Source organism: Helianthus annuus, chromosome 16, assembly GCF_002127325.2.
Source record: "Helianthus annuus cultivar XRQ/B chromosome 16, HanXRQr2.0-SUNRISE, whole genome shotgun sequence".
Taxonomy (NCBI): Eukaryota; Viridiplantae; Streptophyta; class Magnoliopsida; order Asterales; family Asteraceae; genus Helianthus; species Helianthus annuus.
In genome coordinates this window covers 30619276-30635884 of record NC_035448.2, presented here as the reverse complement: position 1 = coordinate 30635884, position 16609 = coordinate 30619276, and the positions used below count along the sequence as shown (strand labels likewise).

The following is a 16609-nucleotide window of genomic DNA, read 5'->3' as shown; positions in this document are numbered from 1 at the left end:
TCAATTAGAGAGAAGATTATGATATGATTTGACAAAAAAATGGAGGCTTTCAAAAAAATGGAAGGTTATCTTAGTACCTAAAAATAAGACTTACCTCGACAAAATCTCTAAGGTAGTGTTTGGTATGAAAGAATGAGAGGCGGAATGGAATGGACTATTACGAGGGAAGGAAAAAACATGTGTTTGGTTGGTCAAGGTAATGGAATAATCCATTACTTAAGGCATTCCATTCCCTCAATTTCATTCCATCCACTAACCCTGTTTTTTTTTTCATTCCATTCCCTCTCACCCTTCTTCATCAACATCCAACCCACCACTCGCCACCACCACCACCCACCATCGTTGCCAATACCCACCGGCAACAACAGCCACCGCCATCCCGTGTCGTCGCTCGACCACCCCCGCCGTCACCCTCCACCACCGACCACCGCCACCACCGTCAACAACCGCCGCCGACAACCGCCACCCCCCGCCGCATCCACCAACCACCGTCACCCTCTCCACTGAACACCGACACCACCACTGACCATCACCACTACCGACCTCGGCCACCGCCTGCCACCACCACCAACCACCGCCACCCACCAACCACTACCACCTGTCGTCGCTGCCACCCGCCTGCAACAACCACTGCCCGACCATCGCTACCCACCGTCATAGGCGCCCTCCACCACCGCCGACCACGACAACCACCCACGACCACCACCGACCACTAACCACGGCCGCCGTCACCGCCGCCCATGCTGTAACAACTCTCAACAAAAGTCGTATTTATTAAAATAATTTGTCCAATAGGAAACCCTAATTGAGATACCCAAGTGATTCTATACAAACCCAAAAATTTTCAGAACAATCGGAATCAGGATCAGGGCCCCTAAAACTCAGGGGGGGGGGTAAACCCTAGTGAACGATTATCTAAATAAAACGTTGTCAAATTCGAATTTTACGAAGTTGTCAACTCAGCTAGGCTAGTCCCAGACGTGGCTACCCTATAGTTATTAGGTGTGCCTTACGGACCGTAAGGGATAAGTCTTACGGTCCGTAAGCATGTCCAAATTTTGGGTATAAATAGCGGACTTTGGCAATCGAATTTGGGCACTGAAACGACGAACAAAGTCGAAATATACACTGAGATAAGCTCTGTTTACCTCTAAAAACACACACGGATCACTAATTGCTGCCGCAATCAGGGTAATAACTCGATCGCTATTACGATACAACGTCCGATCGATTGTAACTATCCAACGATTGTTTGAGTGCTGCTCAAATTGAGTTTATACTTTGTTATTCATCGTGATTTCGACTTGAATGTTTGAGTGCTGTCCGAACTCGGGCTATACTCTGTCATTCGTTGTGAATCCGCTGAATTGTTAAGTATTGCACTTGTAAATCGTTGTGAGGGTTTAATCTCATGAATTGTCGTAACAGCTGTATTAGTTACTAACCCGTTTGTGTGTGCAGTATTATTTAAATTAGGGTAATCAAGGCTAATCAGTAGGCTTATACACTGCTCGTTAAATCTGCAATGTGAGTCATTCTATTTTTATTAACTATTTTACAATACTCCAAATTATTTTCAAAAGTTATAATTACAGGGACTAAGTCGTGGATATCTTGAATCACTGGCTATTGGGGTATTGTGCACATTACTAATTTTCTCCCAGTTAGGTTCATTGACCTACTAGGGATAATCATCACTATTTGGGTTCATTGACCTAATAGTGGTATGACCATCGTCACCATTGTGACATGTCACTATTGTGACACGGTGCCAGATAAATATAAGATATAAACCATTGTAATCGCTCTTATGCTGTAATCTATAACTAAGGGTCATTTTATAAAACCTGAATGAACTCACTCAGTATTCCCGCTGACAAAACCTTTTTCAAACATGTTTCAGGTGATCTGTTGTGAGCTAAGAAAAGTGCCGTGGAGCACTACCAGCTTAGAGAAGTGGCTCATTGTAAATAAATAAAGAAACATGTTTTGAAAAATAAAGATTTCCTAGTGAAATCACCTTATTGTAAATTACAGGGTTTTATCCCTAAATTATGTAACGTGCAGTTTAAATATTGAAAGATCCTGTTTTAAAAGACTTCCGCTGTCGTTTAAATTAAATACCACGGGATTTCTGTCCCGCGGCTCCTGGGACGGGTCAAACCGAGCCGGGGGCCGTGACAGAAAAAGGTGGTATCAGAGCCACTGATCAAGCCACTAATTTAAGCCAATTAAGTATTTAGAAAATACTTAATTTTTAATTGCTATTCTGTGATTATGTGTTTTATTATCTGACTAATTGTGTACAGTATGGGCAGATCTTTATATACTAGCCAAAATAGCAATTAATGCAAATCCTTAAATAATTTGACCCAAGTTTTAGTACCTTTATTATCTACAGTCTAGAAGCCTTATTCAGTAAATAAATAAATTTACAAATAAAACCTAGTGTGTTTTAAAATTTCCGTTGTTTTGGTAGTTACCCAGTATGAAATAATATTTAAAAGTTTTTCTATAAAATTTTGTTATAAATTTTAACTTAGTAATTGTGTGTATTTTGCTAAAACAGCATGAGTGACTTGTCTGACGCCCTTCAGAATTTAAATCTCTATCCGGTAAGAATAGAGGTTTCCAGAGATTTCAATAGGTATATACCAGACATAGAAGAACCTATAGAATTCAACGCTTTACCTCTCGAGAAACCCAAGCCTAAGAAAATGGAAATTGGGGAAAGTTCTAGGCAAATTGAAAAGTTACCATCTCAGGAAGAGCTAGATTTTATATTGGCAAGCTATAATACTATTAAGCCTGTTAATGAAAATGTTTTTATTCACTCTCTTGAAACACAACTACCAATTAACTTAAAACCAGCTATTCCAAAACCTTCAATCCACTCGCAACCTTTCGGAATAGACGAATGGTTGACTAATGAAATACAGTTACAAAACAATCCCTATAAGCTTTTTCCTCAGTTCAATTTAGAACCTTTACCAAATCCACCAATGAGTAACGAGAATATGGCTGAACTCCGCCACTTTGGCAAAGAACTGATGGATACTGGGGATAGGATCCAAGAGATTGGGGGACAGATCTCCTAGAAATACGATGAGAGGGAACTCCATTACTAGAATATCATCTAACAAAGGATAGGGGATTTATGGAACTGTGGTTGTGTAATAGTAATAGTCAAAATTAGTCTGTGAAATAACTACAAATAAAATTTTGTATTGATGCCTACTATAACATATAAAAATGGGAATTGAGAAATCGATAGTTTTGGCTATATGTATATTGTGAAATTGGTATGGTGATTTTGTATATAATTGTTATTTATTTGATACTAATAAGTTATATATATATATATATATATATATTAATTATCAGATGGAAAACGCGAATAATGAACCAGTTAATGAGGTTACTCAATCTGAGCAACAACCGGGGGATCAATATATGACTAGGCAAGATAGAGAAAATATCGTTGCTCAAGGGATAGCCAACACTATTCCAACAATAATTGCTCAAGGGATAGCCAACGCTATTCCAGCAATCGTTGCTGCTGTTAAAAATCCAATAGAACCGCAACAAATCGTTCCTAGCAAACGTATTTCTAAAGATAACTTCAGTAATAGCGTAAACGGAGACAATAATCATGTTAATCATGATAATGAACCACGACAAGCTCCGCTCCCTAAGAAAATGAAAGTTGCAACGCCTGGTTGCACTTTCAAAGAATTTCTTGCTTGTAAACCCATTGAGTTTGCAGGCAATGAAGGAGCAACTGCGGCACTGCGTTGGTTAGAAAAAACCGAGGCAGTAATTGCCATAAGTAAATGTGCTCAGGATGATCAGGTCATGTACGCGTCAAACCTTTTCAAAGAAGGGGCGCTAGAATGGTGGAATACGGTGTTACAAGCAAAAGGAAGAAGGATGGCGTATGCTATGAACTGGGAAGAATTTAAGAGCTTTGTAGAAAGAAAATTCTGTCCCGAATATGAAAAGGAACAAATGACAAATAAGTTTTTAACCCACCGGATGGTGGATGTAGATTGTCGAAAGTATACTTCGACATTCTTCGAGTATGCTCGAGTAGTACCAACCCTGGCTTCGCCAGAGCCGGTACTTATTTCCCGTTATATTTGGGGATTGATTGCTGAAATCCGTAATATCGTCAAGGCTGCGAAACCTCGCACAATTGATGATGCGGTGGACTTAGCCAATACTCTGACTGACGAACTAGTACGGACAAGAGAAGAAAATAGAAGGAAGGAAGTAGCCCAAAAGATTACCCAAGGATTTCGTCCGGGTAACCATAACAATTTCAAGAAAGGAGGGAACGGGCAATCTTCCACTAACCCATTTTGCAATTCTTGCAAAAGAAAGCATTTTGGAAGATGCAAAGGATATTGCAATTTTTGCAAAATTTCGGGGCATCAAGAAGAAGACTGCAGGAGGAAGAGATTTTCAGTCTGCTACAACTGTGGAGAAACTGGACATCTTAGGCCAGATTGTCCAAAACTGAACAAACTATCTAACAATAAAGCCGAACCCGCCGAAGAAGCAAAAAGGAATGTAAGAGCCTTCCAACTGACTGCTCAGGAAGCAGAGCTCATTCCAGATGTGATAGCTGGTACGTTCTTAGTTTACAACATTTACACAAAAATATTATTTGACTCTGGTGCAAACCAAAGTTTTATAAATACTTCATTCTGTCAAGCTCTTAACTTACCATTAGCCAAACTTAGGCAAATCTTTACAGTCGAAACGGCAAACGGAAAATCTGTTAGCGTAGATAAAATTTTTGCAAAAGGAAAATATAGAACTCTCAGGTCATAAATTCTTTGCAAATCTATTACCTATAAAATTAGCTTAATTTGATGTTATGTTAGGAATGGATTGGTTAGTAGCCAACCATGCTCGAATTCTCTGTGATAAGAATTTTATAGAAATTCAGGCACCCGCCGGAGAAGTAATTGTGATTACAGGAAATAAACCATGTAAGGTCACGAAGTTCATATCAGTAATGAAAGTTGCTAGTTATGAACGAAAGCAAGGAATAGTATATATGATTTTAGTAATCATTAGTACTAAGAGTAAAGAACTTAAGGAAATTCCTGTAGTTTCAGAATACCCAGATGTATTCCCAGAAGAGTTACCAGGATTACCACCAGATAGGGAGATAGAATTTAGGATTCATCTAATTCCAGGAACTATACCGATAGCCAAGGCACTTTATCGGTTAACTCCCACAGAAATGTTAGAACTGAAAAAGCAATTAGATGAATTACTAAGTAAAGATTTCATACAACCTAGTTTATCCCCGTGGGAGGGGGCATCAATATTGTTTGTTAAGAAAAAGAATGGTTCGATGAGAATGTGTATTAATTATAGAGAATGGAATAAGGTTACAATTAAGAATCGATACCCATTACCTAGGATTGATGATCTTTTCGATCAACTTCAAAGAACTAGATATTTTTTCTAAGATCGACTTACGTTCCGGATATCATTAATTGAAAGTACAAGAGGAAGACATACCTAAAACTGCTTTCATAACTAGGTATGGTCATTACAAGTTTACAGTCATGCCCTACGGATTAACGAATGCACCTGCAACATTCATGGACAAAATGAATAGGATCTGTAAACCATACTTGGATAAATTTGTAATTATATTCATCGACGATATAACAGGAAAAACATTTTCAACTCTTGCATACACTCTTAACTTTGTTAAGAAAAGAGAAGCTTTTTCACCCAATTCTGGAAGTATGAATTCTGGCTGCCAGAAGTACAATTTCTAGGCCATATGGTGAATCATGAAGGTATTCACATAGATCCTGGTAAGATAGCAGCAATTACCAAATTGAAGGTTCCGCAATCCACAATGGAAAATAGGAGTTTTGTAGGGTAACCGGATACTATAAACAGTTTATTAAGGATTTTTCCAAGATAGCTATATCATCAACTAAACTAAACCTGTAAAACAGTTAAGTTTGAATAAGGACCTAAAGAAGCCTTTAGGATCTTAAAGCATAAATTAACAAATGTCCTAATCCTAGCCTTACCAGAAGGAACAGAAGATTTTAAAGTATACGGTGATGCTTCAAAGCTAGGATTTGGATGTGTGTTAATGCAACGCAAAAAGGTAATTGTGTATGCATCAAGGCAATTGAAAAAGCACGAAGAAAGCTATACCACTCATGACTTAGAATTAGGAGCCATAAGTTTTGCCCTTAATAATCAGAGACATTATCTGTATGGAAGTAAGTTTACTGTCTATACGGGTCATAAGAATTTAAGATATATATTTGAGCAAAAAGAATTAAACATGAGACAAAGGAGATGGATGAAAATCGTAAGTGACTACGACTGTGATATTCAGTATCACGAAGGAAAAGCTGAAGACGGCTAGAGGTTGCCAGAAGAATTATACAGATAGTAGACGAAAGCCGTTGGAGTTTCAAGTTGGAGACAAAATGCTATTATCTCCTTGTAAAGGAGTTGTTAGAATTGGTAAGAAAAGAAAGCTAAGTCCAGGGTACTTAGGACCATTTCCAGTAATCAAACGTATAGGACCAGTTGCTTATCGTTTACAACTACCAGAAGAGTTAGCTGAAGTACATGATGTATTTCATGTATCCAATCTCAAGAAATGTTTATCAGACGAATCCCTGGTAGTACATCTTCAAGATATAGACGTAAATGAAAAATTTAAATTTGTAGAGAAACCACTACAAATAGAAGATAGAAAGATCAAATTTCTCAAAACACAAACGATTAGTGTTAGTAACCCTAATACACTTAGGAACTGGAATAAAAAAAGAAGTGAAAGTATCCTCATTTATTTCAGTAAATCTCGAGGACGAGATTTTTCTTAAGGTGGGGAGGATGTAACAACTCTCATCAAAAGTCATATTTATTAAAATAATTTGTCCAATAGGAAACCCTAATTGAGATACCCAAGTGATTCTATACAAACCCTAAAATTTTCAGAACAATCGGAATCAGGATCAGGGCCCCTAAAACTCGGGGGGGGGGGGGGGGGGGTAAACCCTAGTGAAAGATTATTTAAATAAAACGTTGTCAAATTCGAATTTTACGAAGTTGTCAACTCAGCTAGGCTAGTCCCAGACGTGGCAACCCTATAGTTATTAGGTGTCCCTTACGGACCGTAAGGGATAAGTCTTACGGTCCGTAAGCATGTCCAAATTTTGGGTATAAATAGTGGACTTTGGCAATCGAATTTGGGCACTGAAACGACGAACAAAGTCGAAATATACACTGAGATAAGCTCTGTTTACTTCTAAAAACACACACGGATCACTAATTGCTGCCGCAATCAGGGTAATAACTCGATCGCTATTACGATACAACGTCCGATCGATTGTAACTATCCAACTATTTTTTGAGTGCTGCTCAAATTGAGTTTATACTTTGTTATTCATCGTGATTTTGACTTCAATGTTTGAGTGTTGTCCGAACTCGGGCTATACTCTGTCATTCGTTGTGAATCCGCTGAATTGTTAAGTATTGCACTTGTAAATCGTTGTGAGGGTTTAATCTCGTGAATTGTCGTAACTGCTGTATTAGTTACTAACCCGTTTGTGTGTGCATTATTATTTAAATTAGGTTAATCAAGGCTAATCAGTAGGCTTATACACTGCTCGTTAAATCTGCAATGTGAGTCATTCTCTTTTTATCAACTGTTTTACAATACTCCAAATTATTTTCAAAAGTTATAATTACATGGACTAAGTCGTGGATATCTTGAATCACTGGCTATTGGGGTATTGTGCACATTACTAATTTTCTCCCAGTTAGGTTCATTGACCTACTAGGGATAATCATCATTATTTGGGTTCATTGACCTAATAGTGGTATGACCATCGTCACCATTGTGACATGTCACCATTGTGACACGGTGCCAGATAAATATAAGATATAAACCATTGTAATCGCTCTTATGTTGTAATTTATAACTAAGGGTCATTTTATAAAACCTGAATGAACTCACTCAGTATTCCCGCTGACAAAACCTTTTTCAAACATGTTTCAGGTGATCTGTTGTGAGCTAAGAAAAGTGTCGTGGAGCACTACCAGCTTAGAGAAGTGGCTCAATGTAAATAAATAAAGAAACATGTTTTGAAAAATAAAGATTTCCTAGTGAAATCACCTTATTGTAAATTACAGGGTTTTATCCCTAAATTATGTAACGTGCAGTTTTAAATATTGAAAGATCCTGTTTCAAAAGACTTCCGCTGTCGTTTAAATTAAATACCACGGGATTTCTGTCCCACGGCTCCTGGGACGGGTCAAACCGGGCCGGGGGCCGTGACACATGCCACCACCCCCCACCATCCACTGCCGACATCCCTCCACTGCCACCACCCACCATCCACCACCACCGCCACCTAGTGCCGATTTTATTCCTTCATCTTTTGTTGCCTACCAAACAACACAAGGTAATGATTCATTCCATTCCCACATGGTAACCAAACAAGACCATTCTGGTAATGATCATTTCATTCCTTTGTCAATTTCATTACGTCGTCCATTCCATTCCATTGCCCATTCCATTACCCCATACCAAACAGACCCTAAGGTTTGTATAATGTTCCTTTTTTACATATATTTCAAATATATTTTAGGTGAACGAATTATTAATATTCTGAATGTTGTATGTAGAAATTGGGTGCATATGAAATTTGTAGAAATGGCGAAAATCGAGCTGAGGTGAAATACGAGGACTAGCGTTGGGAGGTTTCACTTGATGAAAAAAAATGTACTTGTCGGGTTTGGCAGGTAAAAGGTGTTCCGTGTGTGCATGTGATGTATGTAAAATGCAACATATAAATTACATCAAAAGAGGCATTAAACTAACCCTTTTTAAGTATTAATGTTGGAAAAAGTGTGCTTTTGTCTTCCTTTTGTATTTTCTGGGTTAAATGAGCTTAAATGAACAAAAGAAGCAAAAATGCAGCCAAATCTAACGATAATACAAGAAAAGGAATAAACGTGGCATGCCCGACCCCTCGACAGCATCTTCCCAAGCAAAAACAAGACATCAGAAGGCTGAACACGCCCCGTGCCCAGCGGACACGGGGGCGTGCCCAAGTGTCTGCAGAAAAGACAAAAGGGTAGAAGCTTCTATTCTTCAAAACGGGGGCGTGCCCAGCTCCACACGGCCGTGGTCAACGCTAAGATTCGCAGATTCCAAGCAAATCTTGATAGTACAGATACGCTTCTACACACGGGGCCGTGCCCAGCGGACATGGGGGCGTGGTCAACTAATGCAGACAAACTGCATTTAATGAAGAAAGAGAAAGTGGATGGACACGGGGCCGTGCACACTGGACATGAGGCCGTGTCCGGGCTTCTGTGCAGGCTACAAATAGAGGTGCTTGGTTCACTTCAAAGGCATCCCTTGGCAAACCACCTCTCTCACACTTCACCCACCCTCCACCACCATCACAACCCACATCCACCACCATCATCCATCATCCATCATAGAGTGTGTGTAGTAGTCTCGGGATCCAAGATTGATAGTAAGAGTTCTTGACAATCAAAGGCCATGTTTGCCTAAGTCTCTTACATCACTTGGTGAAGACAAGCATTTAGTGTAATACTTTTTATTTTTAATCTTTTCGCACTTTTTACTTAGTTTTGTATTAATGACTTTAATAACTAGTCTCTTATGTTGAAGGTGAAACTTCCTTATCATTTATCCGTGGTGTTTTGGCGTTATTTTACTGTCTATATAAAATAAAAGATTTACACCATTCATATCTCTACGGTCTATATAGAGATATGTTGGCTACCTGATCGGGGGTTAAGGGAATGGTTTGGTAACGTTCTTGCCTTGTTCACTGTATAGATCTTGCAAGGACCTGGGTCAAGCTTAGTAGGACATCCTTCAATACCCACTAGTATTGGATGGCGGGGGTGCGAATGGCTTGATCCCCTCATATGTAAACTACTATTAATACATTAACCCGGCTACTTAGGATTGTATCCCTGCTGACTCAAACTACTTAGGCGAGGGTAACGTCACCTTTAAAAGAGGGACCTTCTACATTACGCATTAGTAACTTAATTAATTATCTTTCAATAATCCAACCCTTTAGGATTGTATCCTTGCTGACTCAAACTACCGGGTTAAGGGTAACGTCACCTTCAAAAGAGGGGCCTACTACTATAACTAAGATAATCTCTTAAAAAGTGCAGAAATAATCAAAGGTTATACTAAAGGCGAGTCGGATCCAAGTGATTCATCTTGTCAATCTGTTTTATTTTATTTTTATTTTCAGCATTTTTTAGTTTTTATTTTCATGTTTAAACCTTTTTCTAAAATTTTGATTTGATTAGACGTTGAGGATAAACCGGTACTAAAATCTCTTGTGTCATTGGACGACCTCGATATCTTACCAACGCTATACTATGCTCACGATGAGTGCACTTGCCCATATGTGTGTTTAGTGTTAGTAAAATATCGTGTTTTATAAATTTAAAACTTGACTAAAGTGTTAAAAAGGGCTAAAAATATACATAAAAACATATAACACGACACGCACATCAGCATGCAACAACTTTTATTATTTTCACAAGGGATGTTAACTGGCACATGCAGGTTGATCCATTTTATACTATTGAGAAGTTTAAATTAGCTTATGCTTTAGAAGTTGCTCCAATATCTATAAAGGATCAATGGGTGCATATAGATAATGAGGAGAAGATACACCCACCTTCAATCAAACGTCCACCTGGGAGACCAAGAAAGAATAGAATTAGAACAGGTGACGAGCCTAAAAAGGACAAATGTCCACGATATGGTAAGTATTGACACCGTGAAAAGACATGTAAAAACTCAGCACCTGAAGATCCTACACAACATCAAGCGTCAACAAGTAAAAGGGGACGCGGAAAGAGTACAAAAAATATGTGAAAGTAGAAGAATTGGGGGTTGAACGAAATTTATGTTTTTATTATGAACAGAATTTATGTTTTTTGAACGGAATCTATTATGAACGGAATTTATGTTTTTGAACGAAATTTATGTTTTTATTATGAGTATTATGGTTTTGTATGTATTGTTTGACAAGAGTAACAAGTAGAAGAATTGAGGTGATACTACATAATCTGGGTAAATATGTAATTGATTTTACATATGTGAATGGGAAAATATGTAAATATTCATTTAATAAGTCATTAAAGGTAAAATAGTCATAAATAAGAGTGATTTAAATGAAAAGGGGAAATGTGTAATATATATGAGTTAGGGAGGTGAAATATGTAATTGATTTTATTGTTTGGGGAAATACGTAAGACCATCCGTAGTCGTCGATGATGTGGGCATTTTTTGCCTGAAAATGCCAAAGCACGCCCAAGGCATGGCCCCGGCCCCCTGGCCCCCGTGGGCGGTTTTTTTTGAATTTTTTTGAACGGCGTTGTAAAAAGAACGCTTGTGCCCAGCTCGATTTTCGAAAGTTAACCGTTGAGAAACGGTAACAACATTTAAACTTTATTTTTTATTCAAAATTTAACCCTATATAAATCCCACTTTTCATTCATTTTTTTATAAACCTTTCATCTCTACTCTCCATTTTTTTAAAAACTTCTCCACTTTTCACCCACAATCATGAATCCCTCCCGACCTCCATTCGGTGTGCCTTCGAGACCCGGTAACCCCAACGCAAGATTTCGAAGAGATGAATCGACGCCTTCAAGATATTCGAGATCTCGGTCATAGGCGTTTACAAACTATCGAGGAAAGAGACGCTGAAAACAAAAAGTTTGTTGTGATACAAGAATCGGGACAAATGGAGAAAGATATCGAATTTTTGTCTAAACCTATCGACCATCTCACAGGCGACTCGTTGATCCTAGCCCAAATGCGTCGGGAACAAATCCGTAAAAAATACGGACTCTAGCTTATTTATTTGTTTTGTTTTTTTAGAGTAAACTGCTAAAACGGTCCCTGAGGTTTTGTCACTTTTGCCACTTTAATCCAAAACTCAAATCTTTTGAATCTAAATCCCTGTGGTTTCAATTTTGTTGCTATTTTCATCTAAAATCAAAATCTGGTTAGATTTTTCAGTCAACATTCAACTTTTTTGTCCCTTTCCTCTCTTTTAATGAAGGGCAAAATTGTCTTTTAATGTTTTATTATAACAAATTAAAAAAAAATCTGACAATTTTACCTTTTATTAAAAGGGAGGAAAAAAACAATAAAATCATGATTTTAACTGAAAAGTCTGACCAGATTTTACTTTTGGACGAAAATGACAACAAAATTGAAACCACAGGAACCCAGATTCAAAAGGTTTGAGTTTTGTATTAAAGTGACAAAGTGACCAAACCACAGGGACCATTTTGACAGTTTACTCTTTTTTTTTTATTTAATTGTTTCGGTTTTTTAGGATTTTATTTTTTTCTTAATTCTGTTTTTTTAAGAATGTAATGTTTTTTATTTAATGAAATTTTATTAGTTTTAATTAAAAAAATTTAATAATCATGTAATGATTGATGGGTATTATTGGCCATTATCATCACTACATTCGTGTGAATAATGCTTCTTTGATGACTACAATTACACGTGACGTAAAACGTGTCACCACTACATATAGTTTGATAAGAAGGATTAGGACGGGAAAATATGTTAAAAGTGACGAAAATGTAAATTTTTACATAGGCCGAAAATAAAAGAGAAGACCAGAGCAGTTATCAGCCCCAATAACCCTAAGCCCATCATCTAAACACTCAACTCCACCACACCACCACCACAACCGCCACCGGAGATTCTCAACAGCAAAACCCACATCCACTTTTGAACAAACTCACCACACACACACACACTCTCACACCAATCTACCAACCACAATGGACTTCGACACACCGTCAGATCTCATCCACAAAGCTCAGATCGGCTTCAAACAAGCCGCCGGACTCTCATCTTTCAACCGTAACGACACAACTCTACCGTCCATTTCCACCGTCGAAGCCTCCATATCCTCCTTAGACCCTTCGCCGCCCTACCTCAGATGCAAATTCTGTCACGGTAAGCTTCTCAGAGGCTTACAGTCACTCATTTGCGTTTACTGCGGTGAATACCAGAAGAAGGATCTAGATCCTGAACCTATATCGTTCAGTTCCACCCATGGTTATAGCTGGTTAATTCAATCATTGAACTTCAACGGATCGGTTAGGGTTTCTTCTCTTTTTATGTGTTTTTGTTCAATTCCAGTTTCTGCTTTTGTACTTGAAACGAGTAACATATGAAATGAAATCTGCATTCCAATTTCATCAAGAATACATTCTATTTTGTGAAACGAACACCACCTAATTGTTTATGGATGCGTATATAGGAACAAGGACTAGGAAGGTGTACAATGTACATTAACCACCTGGCTTTTGTTTGAGATTTGAGACGGTGAAGATAGATTTTGAAGTCCGATTTTAAGACGGTGAAGCTGTATTGTGATTATTCTTAGTTACATTTCGATTTGAGGACTCTTATATAGTTTGTCATTTGCTAATTAGTTAAAGTACTACTGATAACCTAATACGCGACAACCGATAGTTATTGTTTTATCCTCATGGATGTCATCATTTAGTACGTATCGTATCATATAACCTAAACATGAGTTTGTGATTGAATAATAAAGAGAAAGACACGAAACGTATATAAGAGTCCTCAAATCGAAATGTAACTAAGAATAATCATAATATAGCTGCGAATAGTTTTAATAATATCTTGAAATTTACAATCTGATGTTGTTTCGATGATCATTTTTGTTCCTGTATACTTCCATTATTGCCCTTATCATACAATTAAATTTACTTTCAGGAAAGAGTCGGGTCATTAGCTGAAGGAGGTGGAGTAAACGGAGGACAGAGTGCCGCAGAAGACGAATTAACTTTATCCGATCTTCTAGATTTAAAAATTTCATGGCGGGAGCCTGAGAAACCCGAAAGTAACATCAGTATCAAAACCTCTGATCATAACAGTTCTTCAAATCTCGATTCAACTGATTTTGACGACTTCTTTACAAAGTCAACGTCAAAGAGCGCAACCGCGCCAGATGTACTCAAACAACAACCAGTTGCTGTTGCCAGCAAAGCAGATCAAAATACGATCGTCGAGGATCAAGAAAGTCTTACTGACTGGAATGCAGAGTTTCAATTTGCGGATACCAAAATCGAAAGCGAGAAGCGCGAATCGGTTGACCTGTTTGCAGGTTCTGAAGCTGACGTGTCTGCAAACATAGATGCGGTTTTTGTACAGACAGAAAGCTTTGATTTCGAAAAACCGAATAGCGCTTCCGACCCGTTTCAAGATGATCTTTTCGCCAACATGCCAGATGTTGATCTTGGACAGACAGAAAGCTTTGATTTCGATAAACCGAATAACGCTTCGGACCCGTTTCAAGATGATCTTTTTGCCAACGTGAGTTCTAAAACGTTTCAGCAGAATGATCAGTTGGATTCAGTTCTTCAAGCGAAAGATGATTTACCCGGTGATCGAAACGATTCTAGTTTAAAACGTGCGGATGACGATTGGTTTAGTGACGATAACTGGCAGAAAAGTAGCGTAAAAAGCACATTAAACGATGTATCCGTACAGGACAATCCAAATGTTTCATCAACAGATTGGTTTGAAAATACCAACAATACGGCTACCATTAAAGAAGATAGTTTATTTGATATTAAACCACATGCAAATGACACGATTCCGTTCGAAAAGTCAGACGTTAATGACTGGTTTCAAGATAGTCAGTGGGCGATCGGTGGTTCTAGTTCTACTACTACTACTAACGTTGTGGTCAGTAACGTTGATGATGACAATGACGGGTTTGGTGAATGGAATGATTTCACAAGCTCTACTGGTAATCAAGATTCTGTTCAAGATTCTTGGAAAGAAAGTGGTACTGAGAAAGTCGATTATGGTAGTAGTGAAAAGATGTCGGAATTGGATTTGTTTCAATCGGCGGTTGATTCACAGGATGTGGATTTCGGCAACTTTATGCAGTCGGATATGTTTTCTGGTGATAAAAACACGACTGTTACTCAGACGGTGTATGATATCTTTTCGGAACTACCTACAGGAAACAGGTAAACACAGTTTTTGTTTATATTTTATAGAGTATAAAATGCCATTTTCGTTCTTGAGGTTTGGCCAGTTTTGCAACTTTCATCCGAAGGTTTGTTTTTCCGCATCTGGGTCCAAAAGGTTTAAAATCTTGCCGTTTTCATCCGGCTTGTTAACTCCATCCATTTTTCTCTGTTAAGTCGGGGGTATTTTCTTCTTTTTTCTCCGTTAAGGGTATTTGGATACTTGTACTTTATGCAAAATGCTTGTGCATAAAGTGAAAAAGATCGAATTGCCCTTTAAGTTAACAAAACAGACGGAAATACCCTGACCTAACAGAGAAAAATGGATGGAGTTAACGAGCCGCATGAAAATGGCAAGATTTCAAACCTTTTGGATCCAGATGCAGAAAAACAAACCCTTGGACGAAATTCGCTAAACTGGTCAAACCTCAGGACGAAAATGGCATTTTACTCTTTATTTTTATTTTCAGGAGTATCTCTTATTGTTTCAAGTTTGAAAAACGAATAAAAGAAGAATTTTTTTTAGGTTTTGAATCATATAACCAAAGCTGAATCTTTACTTGTTTCTTCTGATAACGAAAGAACAATTCATTACTATCTGTTAAACAGAATATTATAGCGTATAGTGTTTGTATCTGCACTAAATACCTACATATCCAGGATTGCTAATACTGAAGCTGGAAATAATGCCGAGGGATTAAACAAGGACGAAATTACCTCTACTGCAACCACAAGTCCGAAAGATGATGTACAAATGCTGATGTCACAGATGCATGACCTGTCGTTCATGCTAAAAAACGAGCTTTCAGTTCCATCAAAGCCCGATGATATTGGCACGTCTCACAGTTAAAGACCAAGGTGAGATGCATGTGTACATTTGAAACTCGGTGTTAAGTTTTTGAGTTCAACTTTTTAATGGTTTAATCACATTTTTAATCCTCTTGTTGTACCACTTGTATACTTTTGAGCTGAGTTATTAAGAGAATAGTGTGTAGATAATAGCTAAGATGACCATCGAGATCCGGTTTAAACTTTGCTTGATTTGTGAATCTGTGATTTTTTATTATGAATTTTGTTGATTTTTGGTTAATTTGATTAGCATTTATTTGATATTAGAAAGAAGGCTACCAAATTAACTTGTGGTTTTAATTGATTTGAAGATTATTTTGTTAGTTTGTGCTTCTGACTTGGGGTGTTACAAGTAACATATATTGCTGATAAACCAGCCCGGGTTTAAATTAGAGCTCATATAATAAACCAGCCTGGCCCGAGCCTCATATATCGAGTTTGAGTTTGACCAGGCTCGTGAGGCTAGACAATCCTATTATTTATATAAATACAATATATTTCGTTTAAGCTTGAAAACTTTTTTACGAGCCGAGCTTAGGCTCGAGCTCTATGAGGTTAAACGAGCTCGAGACTAGTTTTAGTTGGCTTGGTTAAAGGCCAAAACCAAGCCTATGACAAATGTTTTGGTTTTGGCATATATAACATAACT

The 16609-nt window shown here is 37.9% G+C and overlaps 2 protein-coding genes across 2 annotated transcripts; one reads left to right on the top strand and one right to left on the bottom strand.

The window, feature by feature from the left end:
* Positions 1–285: 285 nt before the first annotated feature.
* Positions 286–658, bottom strand: LOC110919175. Its single transcript, XM_022163452.1, has 2 exons — positions 599–658; positions 286–555 (listed from the first exon to the last, which is right to left on the bottom strand). Exons 1-2 carry the CDS (start codon positions 656–658, stop codon positions 286–288), a joined length of 330 nt encoding a protein of 109 aa, XP_022019144.1.
* An 11988-nt stretch (positions 659–12646) lies between these two features.
* On the top strand, positions 12647–16201 carry LOC110918671 (dentin sialophosphoprotein). Its single transcript, XM_022162948.2, has 3 exons — positions 12647–13200; positions 13847–15111; positions 15772–16201. The coding sequence occupies exons 1-3, from the start codon at positions 12880–12882 to the stop codon at positions 15959–15961; spliced, it is 1776 nt and encodes a 591-aa protein (XP_022018640.1). The 5' UTR covers positions 12647–12879; the 3' UTR covers positions 15962–16201.
* The last annotated feature ends 408 nt before the right edge of the window (positions 16202–16609 follow it).

What these genes read in the sequence shown, in the direction of transcription:
- LOC110919175 (XM_022163452.1), bottom strand. Translation starts at nt 658, where the DNA reads ATGACGGTGGGTAGCGATGGTCGGGCAGTGGTTGTTGCAGGCGGGTGG. An exon ending in GCGGGTGGCAGCGACGACAG is followed by an intron (nt 556 to 598) that starts GTGGTAGTGGTT and finishes TGGTGGTGGCAG; the next exon opens with GCGGTGGCCGAGGTCGGTAG.
- LOC110918671 (XM_022162948.2), top strand. Translation starts at nt 12,880, where the DNA reads ATGGACTTCGACACACCGTCAGATCTCATCCACAAAGCTCAGATCGGC. An exon ending in CATTGAACTTCAACGGATCG is followed by an intron (nt 13,201 to 13,846) that starts GTTAGGGTTTCT and finishes ATTTACTTTCAG; the next exon opens with GAAAGAGTCGGGTCATTAGC. An exon ending in GAACTACCTACAGGAAACAG is followed by an intron (nt 15,112 to 15,771) that starts GTAAACACAGTT and finishes CTACATATCCAG; the next exon opens with GATTGCTAATACTGAAGCTG.